The sequence below is a fragment of the Haliaeetus albicilla genome, chromosome 8 (genome assembly GCF_947461875.1).
Source record: "Haliaeetus albicilla chromosome 8, bHalAlb1.1, whole genome shotgun sequence".
Lineage (NCBI taxonomy): Eukaryota > Metazoa > Chordata > Aves > Accipitriformes > Accipitridae > Haliaeetus > Haliaeetus albicilla.
The window spans coordinates 12,352,979-12,372,804 of NC_091490.1; the positions used below are offsets into that span (position 1 = coordinate 12,352,979).

At 46.4% G+C, this 19,826-nt stretch overlaps 1 protein-coding gene across 8 annotated transcripts in view; it reads right to left on the minus strand.

Annotated features, from left to right (window-relative positions):
- ST3GAL3 (ST3 beta-galactoside alpha-2,3-sialyltransferase 3) overlaps positions 1–19,826 on the minus strand; it is a 194,293-nt gene that overhangs the window by 9,185 nt on the left and 165,282 nt on the right. For 7 of the 8 annotated variants that reach the window (XM_069788926.1, XM_069788932.1, XM_069788931.1 and 4 more), the window contains 2 exons: positions 19,539–19,685; positions 8,764–8,910 (listed from right to left, as the gene is read on the minus strand). In XM_069788926.1, coding sequence (XP_069645027.1) covers positions 8,764–8,910; positions 19,539–19,685 — 294 coding nt within the window. The remainder of the gene's footprint in view (positions 1–8,763; positions 8,911–19,538; positions 19,686–19,826) is intronic. The other variant, XM_069788930.1, reaches the window with a different exon arrangement.

A 19,826-nucleotide genomic window follows, 5' to 3' on the forward strand; every position in this document is an offset into this window, starting at 1 on the left:
GCACCCTCCTTTTTTCATGTTTAGGAAATTTACTCACAGCTCCTTTATGCCCAGTCATTCTTATACCAACCTGAAAATTTGAACAGCTCTTTTAGCTCCTGCTTATTCTTAATACATACAGAGAGAGCAATTGTATCTCTTCTCAGTCTTCATTTTACCAAGCTAAACAAGCCAGGCCTTCCTTCTACCAAAACAGGCTGTTCATTTCCCCTGTGAAAACTGGGAAATTTCCCAGAAGTGTAGTAGCTCCCTCTGTCCCTATTTACCCCAAATTTACTTCTCGTGAACCAGAAAAAAGGCTCACCATTGCCTCATGCAGAGACAATTTTTTCTCTCTACAAGAGTCCTTTCCTCTAGTCTTTCCAGAGCTGTATTTGCCTTTTTTTCCCCACAGTAACAGCCTGGCATCCTGAATTATCCCGTGATTTATTTGTACCTGTCTAAGCACTTTCCTTCTCCACCATTGCCAAATAACGCTATCCCAGCTTTAAGTCAAAATTTCTGGTATTGCCCCAAACAGCATGACCTTCCATTCATACTCTTAGGTTTCATGCCACCCAGTTTACCCCTGTTCTCAAGGTGTTCATGGTCTTCCTGGATGGTATTTTGATCCTCCCTTGTATTGACCACACCTGGTTTTGTCTCATCACAAATTCCACTTGCACACCATTGCCTTCTGTGCCAAAAATCATTAAAGCAAACACTAAACATGACCTCCTGTGGAAACTCCCAGCCGTCCGCTCAGAGCTGCTCTTTGTGTTCTTCTTTAGAGAGACTATTCACATACAGGTGTTGCACCAAACCGTAGCTTCTGAAGCTTAACCAATAATATCTCATCTCACATGGCACAGTATCGCACGCCTAAGTGAACTTCAGACAGACTGGGCTACCACACTTCCTCTGTCCCCAGAATGATTTTTTTTTAAATCAAATAAAGATATTAAATTAGTTTTTGTAACCTGCCTTTGGTAAATCCATGTTGTGTTTGCTTTCAGGATTTAATTATTCTTTCATTTAAACTTTGCTCTGAAGTTCTAAATAGTACCTCTGAGGTCAGATTAAGAGGTCTGAATTTGACAAGATTACTTTCCTTGCCTCGCTCCCATCCCCCAAAAAAAGAAAGGAAGAAGAGGTATTATGTCCACTACAATCTAATCCTGTGGAACCACGTGTAACCTGATAGATTTATTGAGGACCTTTTCCTCTGGACTTGCAGCTTAATTGGCTCAACAGCGCAGCAGCTGGAACAGAGATCTCCCAGGCTCTCACACCTAGTGCATTAGCTTCAATGGCTTTTGCCTTTCGCTGCTGACCCGGTAATTTTCTGTTTCTATGAATTTCTCACCATAAGCCACCCTTTCCCTCACGTTCATCGTATCACCCTTATGGAGGTAATATATTAATTCATGTGGTTCCCATTTTGGCTCCTTAATTCCTACGACTTCTGCTTCCTTCACCTCCCTGGATGCTAGAGCCCTGGTAATTCTTTCCTTGTTTCCATATTATTTGTTTGGCAGTGGGACTGTCCAGTGTTTGTTTATTTTCCTTTGCAAGATCTAATTCAATTTTACTTTTGCCAGTTTCCCCTTTATCTCTGTCCGTTCCAGCCATCAGGGGTGAAGTCTCCTGATGCTCTCCCCCACTTCTCTGTTACTTCTAACACCACCTTCGAAGCAGTTATTTATGAAGTTATGCCTACAGCCTTTCCCTGCCAGTTCCCCCCTTGCTGCAAACATGAATTGCAGATAATTTTTGCACTTTTCACAAAAAAGATTCCAAGTCTACAATGAGTCTGTGAGTTCTTCAGTCTCAGTTTTGGTAGCCCATTCTCCTAGTCTAAGCCTAAATCAGGGAGGTCAGAGTCTGCACACACGTCCCAGTTCCACTGAGCACCCCACCAGTACTGCTGAGTACCACCCCACAGTGGGGGTATAGCCCTGCTTATCAAGCTCCCTCCTTTTGGAAGAAAAATCTGAGTTATAACATCCCTTCTGTTGCCTTTCCATTTAATTTAACCATGAAGGCACTTGATCAAATGCTATTTCCTAAAATGTCCCTCTGCAAGGTCTTCATGCCTGGTAAAAACAGCTCTGAAAGGCCACCAGCTCTTCTTGCGCCCTCACAGTTGGTGAGAAGAACTGTGCTAGCTACTGCATCTGGGAATACTTGGGCTCTCCCCTTGACAGTACTACTGGTTCCTACTGTACATCCGTGACAGTGCGATTTCTGGTGGTACCTAGCACCCCTCCAGAGGTCTGTGTTCAATGTCGGGGTCAGCAGCTGGGCTCTAGCACACCCCTGTAAATCTTTTACTGTCTTTTCCTACAGAGATCTTGTCGAAATCCTAGTTCTGTTTTTGTCCATCCTACAGCCTTACCTTCCTTGCTGTTATTAGTGCAGAGTGGTACCCCACGAGTGTTACCATACTTCTGTCCTACTGAAAGAGACAATACCTGTGCTCTGGTCGTGACTGCTATTCCATCAATCTTTTCTGGATTTCTACTCCATAGACACACAGTCCTTATGCACAGGCACAGCATGTGAGGCCTTCGTTCAGCCAAAATGCTGTCAAACAGGTGGCTTTTAAACAAAGACAAAAATGTATAAACCTCATCAGTCATCACTGCTGGCCCCAAGAAAAAGCACTGCCCTTTCAGAGGTCCCCCTGCCCCAGCCCCTAACCTCCCTCTCCAAAGCTGACCTCCATTTCAGTCTGCACCATTCCGTGTACTCCAATTGCAATTCATCAGCCAGGCTCGAATAGCTGTGTTTTTAGTCTATAAATCACCAGGCTAGACATCTGCCCAGCTTTCAAAGGAGTTTTGTTCTTCTTGTTGGCTACCGCAAACTTTAAGGTACTTGGAGGCCTGAAGCAGCCCAACAACCCCCTCCCAAGCAACTTGTGTTGATTTAAAATGCAAAGGACGGCTTCACAGAGAGAGCCCAGATGATGATAAAGCGCTATTGTTTGAGTCTTTATGGGCCGAGACTCCAAACTTGATGTTTGCGGATTATTCTGAGAGGTAGCTGCTGGCGGGGAGAGACAGAGACAAAGCTGTGTGTCACTGCGTGCTGCAGGCCACCTCCCCTGGCCCTTGTGACAGCCCTTACACAGGCTGAATAAGAAGTGTTACAAGATGGTGTCCTCCAGCATCCCACAAAGACCTGCTGGGGAAGCGGAGCCAATGATCAGAAAGAAGCCATCAAAGGCAGCCGCACCACCTCCCCCTCGGGTCAGGCAGCAAGTCACTGAAGTGCCGGGCACAGCTGTATCAAAGGAGCTGACACCTCCAACAACATCGGCGCTGGCGCTTGATCTGCTTCTACAGCGACAAGGAGACAAGTCAGCAGCTCCACCGAGCGACACAAATGCCACAGAGGGGCTCTGGATGGATAAGGGTGGCTTTTAACCACACATTCTCCATTTTTACCAACTGCAAGTGTGTGAGGCAGTCTGCAGCCAGCTGCCGAGAAGACACCTCGGGGCGTTCCCTCTGTGGCATCTGAGGTGACTCCTTGCTTGCATTCTTGCTCCTGCAATAAATGACCAGGAGACTGAAGCCCACCTCTGGATTGCGAGGTTGGGGAAGGCTGTGTGCTAGGGCAGGGCAGGTGGAGGAGGAATACTGGGAGCCAGTCTTGTGCTTCCTTCCCATGATTTAGCACAGCCTCCTGCTCTCTCAGTTTCATCAACTCATGTTTTCACTATTCTAAACACTGTCACCTTCCCATCCTGCAACAATTTCTGCCTGAAACACTAGCCTGTTTTGCCATTAGCAATGAAGGTCTATTGTAATCCTTACAGGCAGGTACATTAATTTTTTTATCCAGAAAAGCCTTCACTCTATTTTAAAATTATTCCCTTTTTCCTCACCTCCATTTCCATGTTTCCTTTGCTATGTTTCCAGTGGATCTGACACTTCTGCATTAACAGAAGACAGAGACCTGTGATAAAAATACACTTGCATGGAGTGCTTGGGCAGGAAGCATTACAAGACCTGAGCAAGAAATAAAAATACAATAAACTATCAAAATTCAGCTCTGATGGACTCACTGCCACAAAAACAGAAACAAGTGAGCAGACACCTTGGCAAGGACTCAATCATTTTCTGTACAGCATTCCTGGAAGCAGCCAAGGGTTGAAAGCTGTTGCAAAGTTACTGGGAATAGGGAAAATAGTAACTGAAGGGGGATGACACACTTGGACATTCTGCAATTTCCAAGTTAAAACAAAGAGGCGGGATCAGAGCTGAAAAATCACTGATGAGAGTTTACACAACAGCACGGGGTCTATTGGGCAGCCATCTCCCAGTAACAGACCAGAGACCAGTAGGCTGTCTTCATAGTACCCAGAACCCCCCTGCTGGAGTGCAGGCCAGGGACTCTGCACCCCTGGCCCTGATGGGGAGAAGACGAGAGATAGGGGAGAAGGTGCTGGGCAGCAGAGCTGGGATCGAGGGGCGGTTTTGCCCTGCAAGCATTGATCTTCCAGCTCACAGCCTGAAACTGAAAGCACTGCACCAGTGTGCTTTCAGCTCTCCAGAGCACACTTATGAACAGAAAAGGGTCCTCTCCACTAGGTCTGCGGGTCCTCTCCACTAGGTCTGCCTGGATGTACCGTGGCTGGAATACACTGAGCTACGCAGGACAGAGGGTAAGGAAGCTGTCCAGGACTAAACTGGAGAAATTTACTCTCATGAACATTCACAAGCACAGAAGAATCCATATGCGTTTTGCAGCCATGCTACTGACCAGAGTCCCAAGACCATACAGTTCCCCTTGACTGGTAACACCGATGAAGTTCCAGAGCATCTGCCTCATCGCAGAGCCTTTTCCTTTGGGGCAGTAAATGCCTGCCCAGCCCTCGGGAGTCGGAGATACTGGAAGAGGCAGCGGAGGCAGCTGCCTTCTGTGGTAGCCACAGCAGCACAATCTTGGACCTCGAGGGCTTTTACCCCCGCAGGGAAAGCAAAGACTAAGCAAAACTATACACTGGGTCTGCCTGTTTCTCCTCTTGGAAATTCAGCCACCAGGCCCACAAGGCAACAGGAAAAATCACATTCATTTCCACAGAGATTTTATCACCTCAGTCTTGGCATGGGAGAGGCATCTCCGCCCAGCTCTGAGCAAGAAAGTGCATTTTGCTGGCTTTTTTTATGTAATCAGAACAAATTCCTTGGAGATGAGTCACACAGTTTCAAGAGTGTCCAGAGAGATGTCAAGCAGGCCGCAAGTGTAAATCAGTGACACACCTTGCTGAGAGGGTGCATGCTCGCTGGCAGGCTCTTTGCCCCTGTGGACACCAGGCAAGGGAAGGGGCTCAATGGATGTTCCCAGGGACGCTCCCACGAGCCACACACACACATGTGGCACCTCCAGACCCAGGACACTGCTGGTGTTTACATTCTCTCTGTAAAGACAGTGATGGTTTCAGGGTGGAGCTGGAGTGCTTCCCTGCAGCTGCTCTCCAGGCTTAAACACTGCAGATTTTTGGTTATTCAGGCTGGAGGAGCCTGGCAGTCAGGGAAAAGATTTCAACTTCACAAACAGAAGTTCTGCCCCACCAAAGCCTCGTCAAACTGCAGGGGTTCCTGCCTGGGATGTTTGTTATGGTGGAACACCTGCATCCCATGGCAGTTGTTTCAGTGCTGTGATGTTGCTATGTTAAGCAAACCCGTTCCACTCCCTTGTCCGGGAATGAGTACTCCAGCCTCCACGGGTCTGCAGGCCAGACAGAGGACAAAGACGATACCTGTGTAATTTCAAGGCATAGCCTGCTTTAGTGTCTCCTTTAGAGGTTGAAATGTAGAGGAGGACCAGGAAGAACTAGACTCAGACGCAATCCCAGAGGTCCAAAGTAACACTGAGGAAAATGCTGTGGATGCTTTTGGGCCTTTAGGTATCAAAGCAGATGGAACAGACAAAAACATTGGTGGATCTTGGCTCTGGGTCAGTCTTCTTTCACTAATGCCAAGGGCAAGGCTTGGCACAAGGTACCAATGCAGGCCAGCCTCCCGATTTGGAAACCACATGCGGTTGTCTCTTCAAGCAGGGTGTGCAGGGCGCTGCCAATGTAGAGTGGGGCAAATATCCATTTGTGTGTTCTTTGAGGGCAACTGCAGAAGACACAACCCAACTATTACACCCTTCACCTTTCAACTTCACCCTCAGGTGACTAACAATTACCAGCTACCATTAATATTAAATGGGAGAGAAAGAAATGCAATCCTCTCTCTGCTCTTCACATTCCACAATATCACAAACAATTTGTCATATTGGGAGGGGCAGAGGCAGGAGGAGCATTAATTATTGATACTCGGGAACAGATGGCTTTTCTTGTACCAGGGCAGCGAAATGTAAGAGGAGCCGGTGGGTAAGGATGTGAGGATTAAATGGGTAGACACATATCAGATAACGAGCCTTCAAGTGGAACAGGAACCTTCCTCCTAGGACCAGCTCCACTGGCCTGCAGAGCTCTCAGCAACAGCCCCGGCTGCAGAAACAAATCCAATGACATCTGAATTAGTGAGGCTTCACCAGAACCTTTCAACGCTCCCTCACTTCTGTACAGAACATCCTGGACATGATGACTGACAGCTTCCAGACAGCAGAGGCTTGACAAACCAGACACCAATTGGTCTCTCTAGGAGACCCTACTGGTTGCATTTCACATGTTCATCCTCATCTGCTGTCCTGTGCCATGCAAGGTTTATTCCTGAGACCACATAAGGTGTCCAGGAGTGACTCCCTCCTGCCTTCCACTGGCTTCTACATCGAACTCAGGGTGCTGGGCTCCAGAATCAGAGATCCAAGTGATCTGGGCCAGTGACTTCAACCAGAGACTCTGTCATCCAACTCTTTTTGCCAACTTTTCCTATTGATCCATATAAGGATCAAGAGCAAGACAACTTCATTCTTGTCAGCTCCTTTGTGGGTGTCCTTGAGGTCAGAGACATTTACCAGGTTGCAAAACAGGCTTGGCACAGGACACCCACTGTGAGTGTCCCCATGTCCAAGAGCAGACCATGGGACTGACATCCTTATGAGACAGGAGGAACAACGGGGCAAGAGTGATTCTCCACCAAAGGCAGCCGATTCACCAGAGTGCAAACAGTGGCACTACAGAGACAAAAGCCTTTCCTGAAACCTTCATCGAGAGTCTCTGTATCCACTGCTGGAGCCAGGCATCTACATCCATTTTCACTTTGGTGTACTTGTGTGTTTGCTGGAAGACTAAGGAACCAGCTGTACTGACTCAGACCTGGGCCTGGGTAGCCCAGGGTCCTGTCTCAAGCAGAGGTTATAAGCAGATGCCCAGGGAAGAGTCAGAACTGGGCAAACCAATGGTGACACCTCCTCTACTACTGCAAGAATGATATTCCTCAGCTATTTTCCGTTTGGAGATTTTACAAGCCAGACACCAACTCTGTACATAGTGACTCAATTCAGTCTTCCTCTTTGGACATACTCTTTAAATCCTGTAAATGGGCACACACTTTCCCAGGCAGGACTGATTAAATCCATGGTTATTCCACTGAGCAAGGCAGACTTTCTTGCTACCTCCAGAGGCCCAGAAGGCACCTCAGGACCACAGCGTCCAATCCCTTGATATATTGGGGACCTCCTCACAGTCTTTACCCAAACTCAGTTTGTTCTCTTGGCCTCTGCTAAGAGGTTGTTCCAAAGCCTCATTATTCTGATAATTAGACATGCTATTCTCATTTCTCAAGCTGACTAATCACTCATTTCCAACTTCTCTCAGTCTGCCTGGGGTCATGCAGCCTGCAGCCTGTGAGAGTCCTAAGACACGTACAATCTTGTGATTTGGAAAAACACAACTTCCCAGCTTCCCTCCTGGCCTGGATCAATGGCAAAGTGCTCAAGGTGAACAAATGCCAAATGCCAGGAGACAGCTACTGTCCATGAACAATACAACTTTTCACAATGTGGCGTAGGATGGAGAAAGTTTCCCTACCTAGGTGCCAGTGAAGAGGGGGAAGCAACCTTAGAAAGACCTGGGCCACATCCGTCCTGGGAAAGATTGAGCTCTACCAAAAAAGCAGCAAACCTTCCCACTATAGAAGCTTTGATCAGCGTCCAAGTTTGCTCTAGTTTAGTATGGGAAATGGACAAACCTGAAAGAGTGTCTTTATACTGCTGCATTATACCAACACGAGAGCTTTTGTTCCTCTAAAAATGCTGTTCATCTCACTGTGATAGTACCACAAAATGTTTCTCATGTAGATCTGGCTTTAAAGAGCAGTCTCCACAGAACCATGATGTGTTTACACTAGCTAACTGCTGCTGAACAGTCAGCTGAGAGCTAACGTGCATGGGCTAATCTCACCTCCCCCACATTTCACAGGGGCTAAGAAGTGGATCATCTAGCAAAAGAAGCCTATGGATTAGAGAGCAATACAATGGATCAAAAAGCAGGAGGAGGCCACATCTTTTCAACCCCAGAGCAGAATTGCTCCCTTTCACCCTACTCAAGTTAACATTTACGTGAATCTTTTCTCCACTGCTCGAAGAAGGAATCACATTATATACACATTCCAGAGAACTTTTCCCAGCAGAAATAACCATTTTTAACACACATTGCGCTTGGGAGAATGTCTAGAATTTTACAGGCAAATGCATGGGTGGAGCTGTGTTTTGACCCATACAGGAAAGCGTGAGTTGACGTCACCATCCCAGTCAGGCTCTGGAGTCAGGGCAGTCGGCGGGCTTGGGAGGAAGATGTACTTGGCAGGAGCTCCCTACCTCTTTGATGGCAGACATCTTGATGTTCTCATAGTAGTGCAGCGGTGCATTGGGTGAACTCATGTCATAGCCAAACCCAGCTACCGCCACCTCATCACAGTTGTGGAGCGCCATGGTTATTGCTACGCTTCCCAAGGTGGGGATGTTCTGAGAGGAGAGAAAGCAGGAATGGAAGTCATTAGCAGGTTGCCATTTCTATAACCAAAGATTTCCTCTTATTGTCTGTGCTCACAGGGGCACTGCTGCTGCTAAGCAGAAAATCAGGAACAGGGTATTTGGCTATATCGGCACATCAGCTGCCCAGTGCCATCTTGCAGGGTCAATACCCTCCCAACTTATAGAGAAAATCATATGTTAGCTAGCTTCCTGCAAAGCATCTAGCACAAAAGCAGCGGCTCTCATTTGAGGGTCTATGACCTGACTCTCCAGGGGAGTATTGCAGGGCAGAGGGATTAATGCAAATGGTCAGACTCCCCTTCCACAACTTTGCTATCCTGAGAATGGGGCAGCAGATGACCTGGAGGATGAATCACAGCGGATACGTTAGTTTTCTGAAATGAAAACAGACGTAGATACTGGGTTACAATTCTGTGCACGTTGCTGGCTTCCCGCTAGGCTAAGGAAGAATACTTATCCCAAACAGGCCACCACAAAGGAGCAGAAGTGAGGAACAGTACAAACTCTTTATTTTACTGATGGCAAAAGCAGTTTAAGGAGGCTGTTAGACAGCTCTGGGAGATGGAGATCAGGCAGACCCAGTCAGCGGTGTGCACTGAGACCCCTTCCTTTGCTCAGGAGCACCCTCCCAGGCAAAGGGCACTCTGCCCTGTGCCATATCCACCCTTCGTAGCCACAGCATACTGGGAAGCCAGTCAGAGATGGGTGCTAGCATTCTGAGCAGGGACACCCCAACTGTCCTCTCCCGTCTGCTGACCAGCCATTTGCACCGAAGTCCAGCCTCAGCCCTTCCCATTTCATATGGCTTCTGCCGAGGCCCTGTGACAGTGGTGCTGTACGGCTGCAACTCCTCTTGTGCGTTCAGGTGAACATGACCGCTGTGATAGATGAGTGCTTCCAGTGCAAAACCCTAGCTCACAGACTGTTCTAGCTCCCCTTTAGGCAGACAAATCCAGAGGTAGTGTTACCCCAGGGGCTAGGGAGAGGCTGAGAAATCCACCCACATATTTTATCTTCATTTGTAGAGCATCCAACATCGGCCATATCAAAAGTTTCACGAATTCAGAGGACATGCTCAGACAGTCACCAAGGGTGACAGCCTCTTAGCTGAGATGTAGAAACCAGCTGCACGCTTATATTTTGCATTTAAAACGGTTTACCCTGAACCGGTGAGCAACGCTCTTGCATGTCACCTGATGTTTGTAACAGACTGGGAACACAATGTTTTGAGTTTCTGCCGCTCATTCAAAGGAACCAGCTTTTGGCAGCACACTACCTTGCTCGCTTCTGATCACCTGACCAGTCCCAAGACCAACATTTTCCAAGCAAAGAATGCCACCCATACCCTAGCTGAGATGTGCAGAGCTGGGAGCACAACACATGTGCTATGGAGAACTCCAATACAGTGCACTGGAATTACACTAATCTGAAGACAAACATGCAAAAACTGCTTGTGGCTAAATCAGTGAGACATCAGATTAAAACATTTGCAGTGCAACTGTGACTGTGCACATCTCAAATGAAAAGACCTTACTACATCCTCCTGTGCCAGCTCCAGATGTTAGGAAAAACAGCAGAGTCATTTTGTTCTCACTGCTTAATTTCAATTGACCCATACAGGAGAGCAACATTCATAAAAACAATATTGTTTTTATTCTGGTTACTTTAGTTAATTATTAATTCACTTGTAGCCATAAAATATCAAGGAGGGGTTTAAAAAAAATTGAAAAAAGGTTATTAGGCAAGGATAAGAAAATTCCCCCAAATTTCAAAATATGCAACAACATCCTGTCTTCCCAGGCATGGCAGCTGAAATTCAGATATTCCCAGCTTTATGTTTTACATAGGAGATGACATTCGGATGTCACTGGAATTGCATCAGCTGGTAAGTGGACTTGCCACAAAACCCTTTCCCTCAGCTAAGCTGTAGTTACAGTGTCCAAAACATAGTGAGTAAATGGTTACGTCCTTGAGAACGTGTAGTTGTTGGGAATACGACAGCGTTAACACCACCCACACTTGCACTGGGCCCATTCCCACGGTACAGCTCAAGGGAGACACAGGGTCTTTGCCTGGAGGGAATTTCACTGGCCAAGTTAACATTTAAGAGCTAACTTTCTAATGTGAGTCTTAACAAACCACAGAGAATTAATCATACTCCCAACCTTATGGGAGGACTGCCAAACGACCATAACTTTCTTTCAAGCATATTCTTATTTCTGTTTGGAGAATAAGAGATTACAGAAATCAAAAGTGAACTTTCCTTTGGTCACCAAATATCTGCCTGATTTTATTCTACATATAATACCTCCAATGGCCTTTATGGAAAAATAGGAGATAATTTTCTCATCTGCTTCTGTTCTTCAGTAGTTCCTGACATGCCAGTACCTCAGTACTGCCTGCTTCTCTCTCAAAAATGATTAAAATCCCAAGGACTACCAAAGACTTCCTAATCTCTCAGATTGTAGTAGATGTATCTGGTTTGGCTCCTACGACTATCAGAAATTCACATGCTGTCCTTAGCAAAATAGTTTTGTGTTGCCCTAAAATCACATTCAGAAACTGATGATCTGATGGCAGTTTTTAATTAAATTATGCCTTATTTATGTTAGCACCCTCCAATACTACGGTAGCTACAGCCTAATGCGTGTGTCCCCCTTGAAGACAGAGATCAGCAGCCATTCACACCTTCACTGCTGAGATGCAGCCTCACGTCCCACTGCTGCAGGCAGAACCCTGTGGGCTAGAGAGGACTGTCTAGAAAATATTTTAAAAATTATTATCCCTGCTATTCACTGAGGGCAATAACTGTTAGGGCAGCACGGGGGTGCCTGCAGAGCCCACGCTTAGTAAATGGCGTGGGTAACAGCACCTGCTAAGAGAAGAACATGAGTACAAACTGTGCACCCACATGCGCCTGGATCAAATACACTTAACTGGGCATTTGTTCCAAACTGCTTACGTTAACAAAGCAGCAACTATAAAACAGATTAAACAGTAACTGGGGAATTAGAGAGGCTTGAAAAAAAAGGAGCCAGCTTGAACAGAAGTATAGAAGAAGCATGATTGCTGGTTAACTACATGTCATTAGTAAGTCAATACAGTGCTTTGGTCCTGATTTGGTTTAAACTATAGAAACTGAGTGGTTTTCTCCTGTCACAGCCTGCTGAGCTTCTGCTACTCCTTCCCTCTGTTGAAAATGAAGCACTGCCTCATGTCCAGCATGCAGCACAGGAAAGAGAAGGCCCTGTAGGATCTAGGGATGTGTCCCAAGCTGTGCTGCAGAGAAACCAACTCAGCAGCATTCTCAGGTCCGGAGGAAAGGGCTCTCCTATCCTCTCAGCAAAGAAGTGGCAAATGAGAGGGAACATGTATCAGAGAGAGGAAACGGGTTAGAAGTATTCTCTGGCTGCATCTACACGCTTCCAAGCTCTCCTGATCGTACACAGGCATATAAATTTGTTTGCTGCTAAGCTCTAATCTGGACCTAATGAATCATGTACAACCTTCAGGGCAAGCTGGGGGACAGATCACTCCAAAAGAAGTTCGGCATCATGGACATGGCTGTGCCAAACCTGGCTTGCTATGCCCTGCACAATGCGTCAGTGCGATCTCACCACACACACCCTGGTGCCGTGCCCCAAAGACATACCAAAGCAACCACCACACCTCTTGCATTGAGTTATGAAAATAAAACTCTCTCAAACAACTGAGCAGGCCTCATGTTATTCTAGGCCATTGCTAAGGAAAAAAACCAAAATCCCAACATCCTGCCTCAGGAATAATAATCTGGGTTTGGACAAGCTCAAAGTCTGTCTTCCTGCTCATGGCCCTCTATGTGCTTGGGTATTCCTGTACCACCAAGCAATGCTGCTTTCAGTGAAATGATTGAAGAATGGCAGCACAACAGTGGCCAGTGCCGAGGCAGAAGCCTCCTGGGATGCCTCCCAGCTGCACGAAGACTGGCCAGTACAGGCTAGGCCACGGCATGGGGCTGCCTGGAGTGGTCCAGGAGGACCGCTGCTCCAGATGTAGCCATGATGAGTTTCTGACCTCAACTGGTGCCCACCAGTCAGGGAGGGCTGGGAATGGCAAGACCCCAGAAAGCATTGGCAGTTCCCTGTCACAAGCCTAGAACTTGGCTTTCCAAGCTCTGTACCCCCTACTGTGTCTCACAGGTTTCTGTCCCAGCTGGGGCCCACGGTGGGTACCAATTTTAGCATCCCCTCCTCAGCACTGGTAAACAACTACAAGGGCAACCTCCCTGGATAATGTCGCCTGAACTGACAGTCAGAATTTCCAAGTCTGGGCTGCTTGTCTAAGCCCAAACATCTGGAAAATGTAATACCTAATATAATGCTCCCCAGGGATCAGCCCTTTGCCTGGTCCCATTTGAGAGAACGCAGCAGACTGACAGATGAGCCAGAGACAACACCAAAAGGCCATCTGACAAACTGAGAAGCTGAGAAGCAGCAAACATAGTGGTGAGCAACATGTCATCGTAGCAGTACTGGGCAAAGGCTGCCTGTGCATCCAGAGCGTGGGTCCTTCCAGGGGCCCACTGGCACGTGTCCTCCATGGGTGAGGTGAGCACATGCATGGTGGATCCCGAGTAAGAACAGCGTGAAGACAAGAGAGGCAAAGATCTCTGGTCTTGTGCTGCGACAGGGATCACTGCAAGCTCTGTGTGGTGCAAACACAGCCAGTCTGCACCACCAGGTCAGGGGATCAAAAATGCCTTTAGCAGTACAGACAGACATAGGACAGGTTCTTCTAACTCCTACGCTGTTTTCTGCTGCAATAAAAGATAAAAGGCTTCCCCTCAAGACATTGCTGTTTCATGTTCCATTGGTCCCCCTGAAGACATTTTTAAGACTGACTTCTACTCACAGAAGCAGCCAGTCAGCAGAAATGAACACCAGCCCTCCTCTGGACTTAATGGAGGCTGAGCATCATCACCTCATGGGCTTGCGTTGGAGATCCAGTGCTGGTGACTGAACCAGGGGACGGTAACTGCTCTTTGCTTGGTGCATGTGAAAAGCCCTTGCTGCTTTTCATTCCATGCCCGGGTCATTCCTGTGTCACTGCCTGCTGGACTGGAAGGAAATGACTGCTGTAAATCTGTTTTTAGAAATATTTGACTCCCTTAATATGTTAAATGAATTCCAGTTATTTATGGGATTTTACTTAGCTCAGGGTAAGACATATTGAATTGTTCAGATGATTCCAGTTGTTACCTTTTTCACTAAAAGGGTAAGTATTGCTAAAGAATAAATTCCCTAAAAGCAATAATACAACTAGATATTCAAATTGGTTTGACTACTCTATGAATTTTTTTGAGGGAAAACTTGAAAAACTGCTCACCTAGGAAAAATTGTTACCTTAGTTTTATCAGTTACAGACTTGACCACCTAATGGCAATAAAGACAAAACAAAAGAAATACAGAACAAAACTATAGTAGCCATCACACGCTATACACAACAGTCACTGTATTTTTTTTTGTTCATTTACGTCTGCACAGGAACATCTCCAAACCTACGCTTTGCTTCCCTTAGTGGGCAAGTTTGGAAATATGGCATAAAAAGCAATTTAGCATCACTTATTGTGAGCAGACAAGTGCCTGGCATTCTGCAGAGCGGTCCCTGCCACAGGAGCTTCCAATCTGTAAGTAAGGTGTGCCTGTAAGGTACTCCCACAGCTACCTCCATCCATGCACTGAGTCAGCTGCAATATTGGGCTTCAGAAGACAAAGCAGAGCATTTCCAACACTCTTCCTTCACCTCCCCTAGTTATCCCTTGCTGTAAGTGGGACAGAGCCTCCAGAACTGGTGGTCTGCAGCAGAGCAAAAGGCCAGGGGCCTGTTGCTGGTGGCATGACAAGCTGCCCAGCAGGTTTCCATCCTGCCATTTAACTGCTGAGCTCCTATATGACTTAGGCCAAACCAAATATCTTCCACCACATCTAACCTGATGCACAAGTTCTGATTCACCGTTTGCCATAGAGCAGATTCCTGTGCAATGCAGGGAGTATTTCTTAAGGACCTAATGATTTAACAGAGAGCAAGCAAGGGCATGACTTTACTAGAAGCTAGCTGCTCTGTGGTAACCATGTATATGCTTCATTCTGTGCTAAATGGGAGTTCATGGCCTACTCTTTCATTGAAAATAAACTCCCTTTCAGTTACTATGCATCTATCACGTGCAGAAGCACGTGGTTGGGCATTTACTGAGAAGCGGCTGGTAGGCATTTATCTGCTACCCTATAATGGCTTATCTGAGTGTCCATTCCCCAGCAGGTGATGGACTGATCACACTGCAGTGGTAATGGATTTAACAGTCCAGCCCATGAAGTAGATGTCCTGTCTTGCAAACCCAAAGCTTACAATGACACTAAGTCTCTATATAGTGGCCCTTTACCTGTCCCTCTACCTGCCTTAGAAGATGCCATCAGAAAAAGGAGGAGAAGCACTCAACTGGAGGGATGGGGTGGCAGACTGCTCTGCTCCTGCCATCCCCCACCTCTCTTCTGCTCCATAAAGACCCAAGAGGTCTCAAGACACAGCCTTCACACAGTGACAGTCCAGCAAGAGCAGCCCAGGAGACAAAGCTTATGGGTACCACGGCAACCCAGTACTAATGACAGAAAGGGTTGTTATGACCAGCCAGGGGAGCTGAAAAGCTGCCTACGCAGCAAAGAGTCACCACTGGCATCTCCAGAAAGGCTGCCCGCCCACAGGCAAAACCACATAACAGCAAAGAGAAGCCCTGGGGCGGGATGTGCTAACACTCCAGCATCAGAGGTTAATCCCTGAGTGCATGAGGGCTGTCAGCACTCTGCAGAGGTGCTAATCCATGGCCAGGTGCCTGACACAGCCTGATAACACCTCCTGCACATGGCTCCTCCTTCACCAAGTTGGTGCTGAGGCTGGGTGAAGTCCAGAGGAGGATGCTTTATCTCTTTAGTAAGGGGTCTATAGATTCAGCCATTTCTAATACACAAACAAACCAAAGGCTTACAGTTTTGGGCAGCAGAGCTTAATCTCAGAAGGTAAATCATAAGCAGTTCCATGGATGCACAGCACCAGCAGAGAGACAGAAACAAACACCACAGTCCGCACTGGAGTCCTCAGAGTCCTGACAATTTGTGCCATCTGAAATGTTCTCCTGGCCACCCCACATCATGCTCAGGGCTCCCAGAGGAGCCAGAAAGCCACTGCTCAAATGGCTCTGAGCACTACTGTGTAGACAGGACTATTCACTACACAGTAAAAAGCGTCATGGCAATAACCATCCCTAGCATTGTCCATGCAACAGGCAATGACACCTCTGAACCGATGTTCATGCTTGACCCCCAGTAAGCTGTCTGCAGTGTAAGATAGGTTATTGCATGCCTGAATTACCAGCTGCAATACCAGTGATGTCTGGTTTCAAGCCCAAAAGACCTGTATACACAGAACTTCCACCTAAACATAAATCACATACATACACCTTTGTCTAGTGAGACAGCCAAGCCTGCGCCCACTCCTTAAGAGGATTCTTTAATCAAAGAGAGGGTCTTTACTAGCTCCTTTCTTTCATGCTAAATCATCTTCAGGCATTAATATTTAACTTTCCCCAGACACTGCTAGGATCCTAAACTAAAGGGGTTTTTTAATCATCAGCTTATCCCAAGAAAAGAGTAGTCCACATGTAGTAGGAAATAGCTCTCCCTCTTCTTAGGACTTCAGTAAATGGACTGAGGAAACTCCTGAAAAGCTTGACCTGTTCCAGAGAGAAGTCACTGTTCATTGTGGGTGACCAGTTTTGCTCCTTGCTCAGACTTTCAGCTACTAATGCCACAAGTGCAACCAAAATGCATGTCCGAGTTGTACCCCTCTACTATCCTCCAGAACCATCTGGCCCAAATTATATTATCAAAGCAGAGGATGTTACTACATTCACCCTTTATTGAATCCTGGGAAAAACGCTTTGAGATCAGCCCCAAACTATTTTGCTAGCTCTCCTCAACCTTGCTGAAAAAGCCCCCAAATTACAAAGTTAATTGGCAGCACATTGTTACCATATGTGGTGTGCAAGAGAAGCACTGAAGTTTATTTAGGCATCAGAACCAAAGAAGAGTGGAATATTACTGCTCTTTATGAGGATTTCAAGTTGGCCTTGATAGCTAAGGCACCCCCAGCCTTGATCCTCCTGTGTGTAGCCTGTCCAACATATCACAGCACACTGCAGCATGGGGGCACCAATCTGCCCCCATGCCAGTTCCCCCTGAGAAACTCAGGACACATACTGTTTGCTGTGCTTTTGCTTACTAGACCTCAGCATTTTCATTTTCCATGTTCATATGCTTCTTTCCTGAGTAAAGTTTTCCAGGCTGTCTCGCATCTCTGAAGCATGACCCTGAACCCAACCAGCTATGCTCTGCGGCTGCTGGGTCACACCGTCTCTTGTGGAGCAATTCTCCTTTCTCTGCCTGCCTTGCTCATCTTGCTGGATCTCTCTCAAATCTTTAATGAGAGTTGGATTCTTGGTCTAGATGCTTCGATTTCCACTCTTCACATTTGAAGTCTCAGTGAAAAAAGGTCTATAGCAAATTTGTATCACTGGGATCCTACTCAGACTCCTCCCTCTTTACACTGGCAGCAGTACCTTCTGTTGAAGCATTTGCACAGATGCAGCAGCATTCAACTAAAGCATGAAGTCCCAGCAGCTCCATGACAGCAGTCCATAGTTGATGTCTGTAGCAAAATTTGTACCCACAGGCTAGAAATACACTCTCCCTATTTTTAAACTCTGACAGAATCACTGTATTAGAGTGTCCTTGCATAGACAGGACAGGGTATACTAACCTTCCAGCCCCACAGATGCACCTGCAGAGCTTCTGCTGCCCCATCTGAAGGAATGAACTACAATTAACACAATCTAGCAGGGGTCATGGGCAAAGACTGCTTGCCTTGAAGCTCCATAAACTATTTTTAAATGCTCAAATGGACTTTCATGAAGTGAAACATCAGGTTTCAATTAAGATGCCTTCATTTCCCAACCTGATGTGTGTTAAACAACCTATCAAAACCTCATAAACTTCAGTTCACAGCATTTTCATTTCCGGATTCTCTCTCCTTCTCTCAGCTTAAGTAATATCTTGTGTATTAAAATAACGTGTTTAAAAATAAAAACAAATCTGGAGAAAATAAAGGCAAAAGTCTTGATAATTTCTGTCCTTCATTGGAGCAGCAGTCCTGATTTTCTGGAAGAAAAATCAAGACCACATCCTTCTAAGGGTAAGTTCTGGAGAATGCAGAGAGGTGAAGTTACTTCATAGCTGAAGGGAATATTTGGGATAAGATACCTTCAGTGCCCAGGGCAAAAATCCAGTGGTTCCAGAACCCCAAGACAGCTTCTGTACATACATATGCAACAATGCATTTCACAAAAGACCTATTCTGTGTGGCTGAATCTGTCTGCACATCTTGCACACCACAGTTTAAGAAGTGAATGTCTCACCTCCAGGCACCCACCCATCCATCTGACCTGTATAAAACAAACATCTCTAATATTTCTGAAGACTTTACGATATAATTAGAGCATGGAAAATGAGGCACTATTCTATCTAGTCCAAATCCATGCTGTGACATGGCAAATCTCCGGTACTGGTAACAATGGAGGGACAATGGCAGGGGCAGAGCAAACAGACCTTGTCCAGCGGAACTGCTTCTCTCTGGGTTTGTCAGCTGTGCTAACGTGCCCAAAAATGTCACGTGTGGTCTCTATCAACAACTATATCACATATGTACATGAGTAATTTACCCAAGTAATACTTTCTCTAATGGTTGATACATTAGGTAGAGCAAATATAAATAGGTTCTCAGACAGTGTTGCAGTGTGAGATAATCCAGAAAACCCAAGTCACCACCTACTCCACGCTAACACTCCAAAAAGCTGCACTGGGGATGACAGATACTAGAATGACCATGGAGGTATTCTGTTAATAACTATGACCTAAAACTGTGGTTTACATTGTCTTCTTTTGTAAGCTTTTACATCTAAAACTTTTCACTGTAAGATCAGAATTTCTTACCAAAGGCCTCATAAAACAAACCTTTACCCTCTTTTACTATAAGCCTGGGATACAGGATGAGATGTGCAATATCAGTGATTTTAGGCTGCAGTCTCCATGAGGACAGCAAATTGTAAAACTGTAGCATGACCTTTAGGGAGACCTGCACTGCTTTCAGATGCACTGAGGGTGCAGAGAGCAGGGTTCCTTCTTCCTTTTAGGAAGGAACCCCCTCCACGCACACAAACAAGTGCCCTTCTGGCAGGCTGCAGGTGACAGGAAATCACCCAGCTGGTGTTGGCAGCCTCAGAGCTGCCTCCAGAAAAGGGGTTCTCTGTAACAGCCATTGCTTCATACCAGAAAGGAAGGACCCTGCCTTGGCCTTAAGGAGGCTGAGCGCTGCCACCATAACAGCGTCAAAGTCACTTCCCTTCAATGTCCAACAGCGGAGGCCCAAAGGAAAAGTAAGAACAGTGTAAGCCTACTCTGTTGTTTCGTCTCTCATCCTTCCCCTTGGTTTTGCTTGTTCTGCTTTATACCTACCCCTCTGCCCATCAGGCCGTTGTTGAAAGGCAGTCCAATGAAGCTGAAAGCTGCCTCCTGGATGAAGTAGGGATTCAGGATACGTATCTCATGAGGTTCTCTTGGGACACGGGTTGCCACTGACTTCCAAAAGCCATCAGAGGCACTCTGGTAACAAAAAGAAAAAGGGAAAAGATAAAACAACACATACAATTATATACTAGAGATAGCAGATTGCTATTATTCTTAAAAAAATAAACCCCAAATGCACTACTGGCAGCAGTTCCTGCTATCCCTGCTCACTGCCAC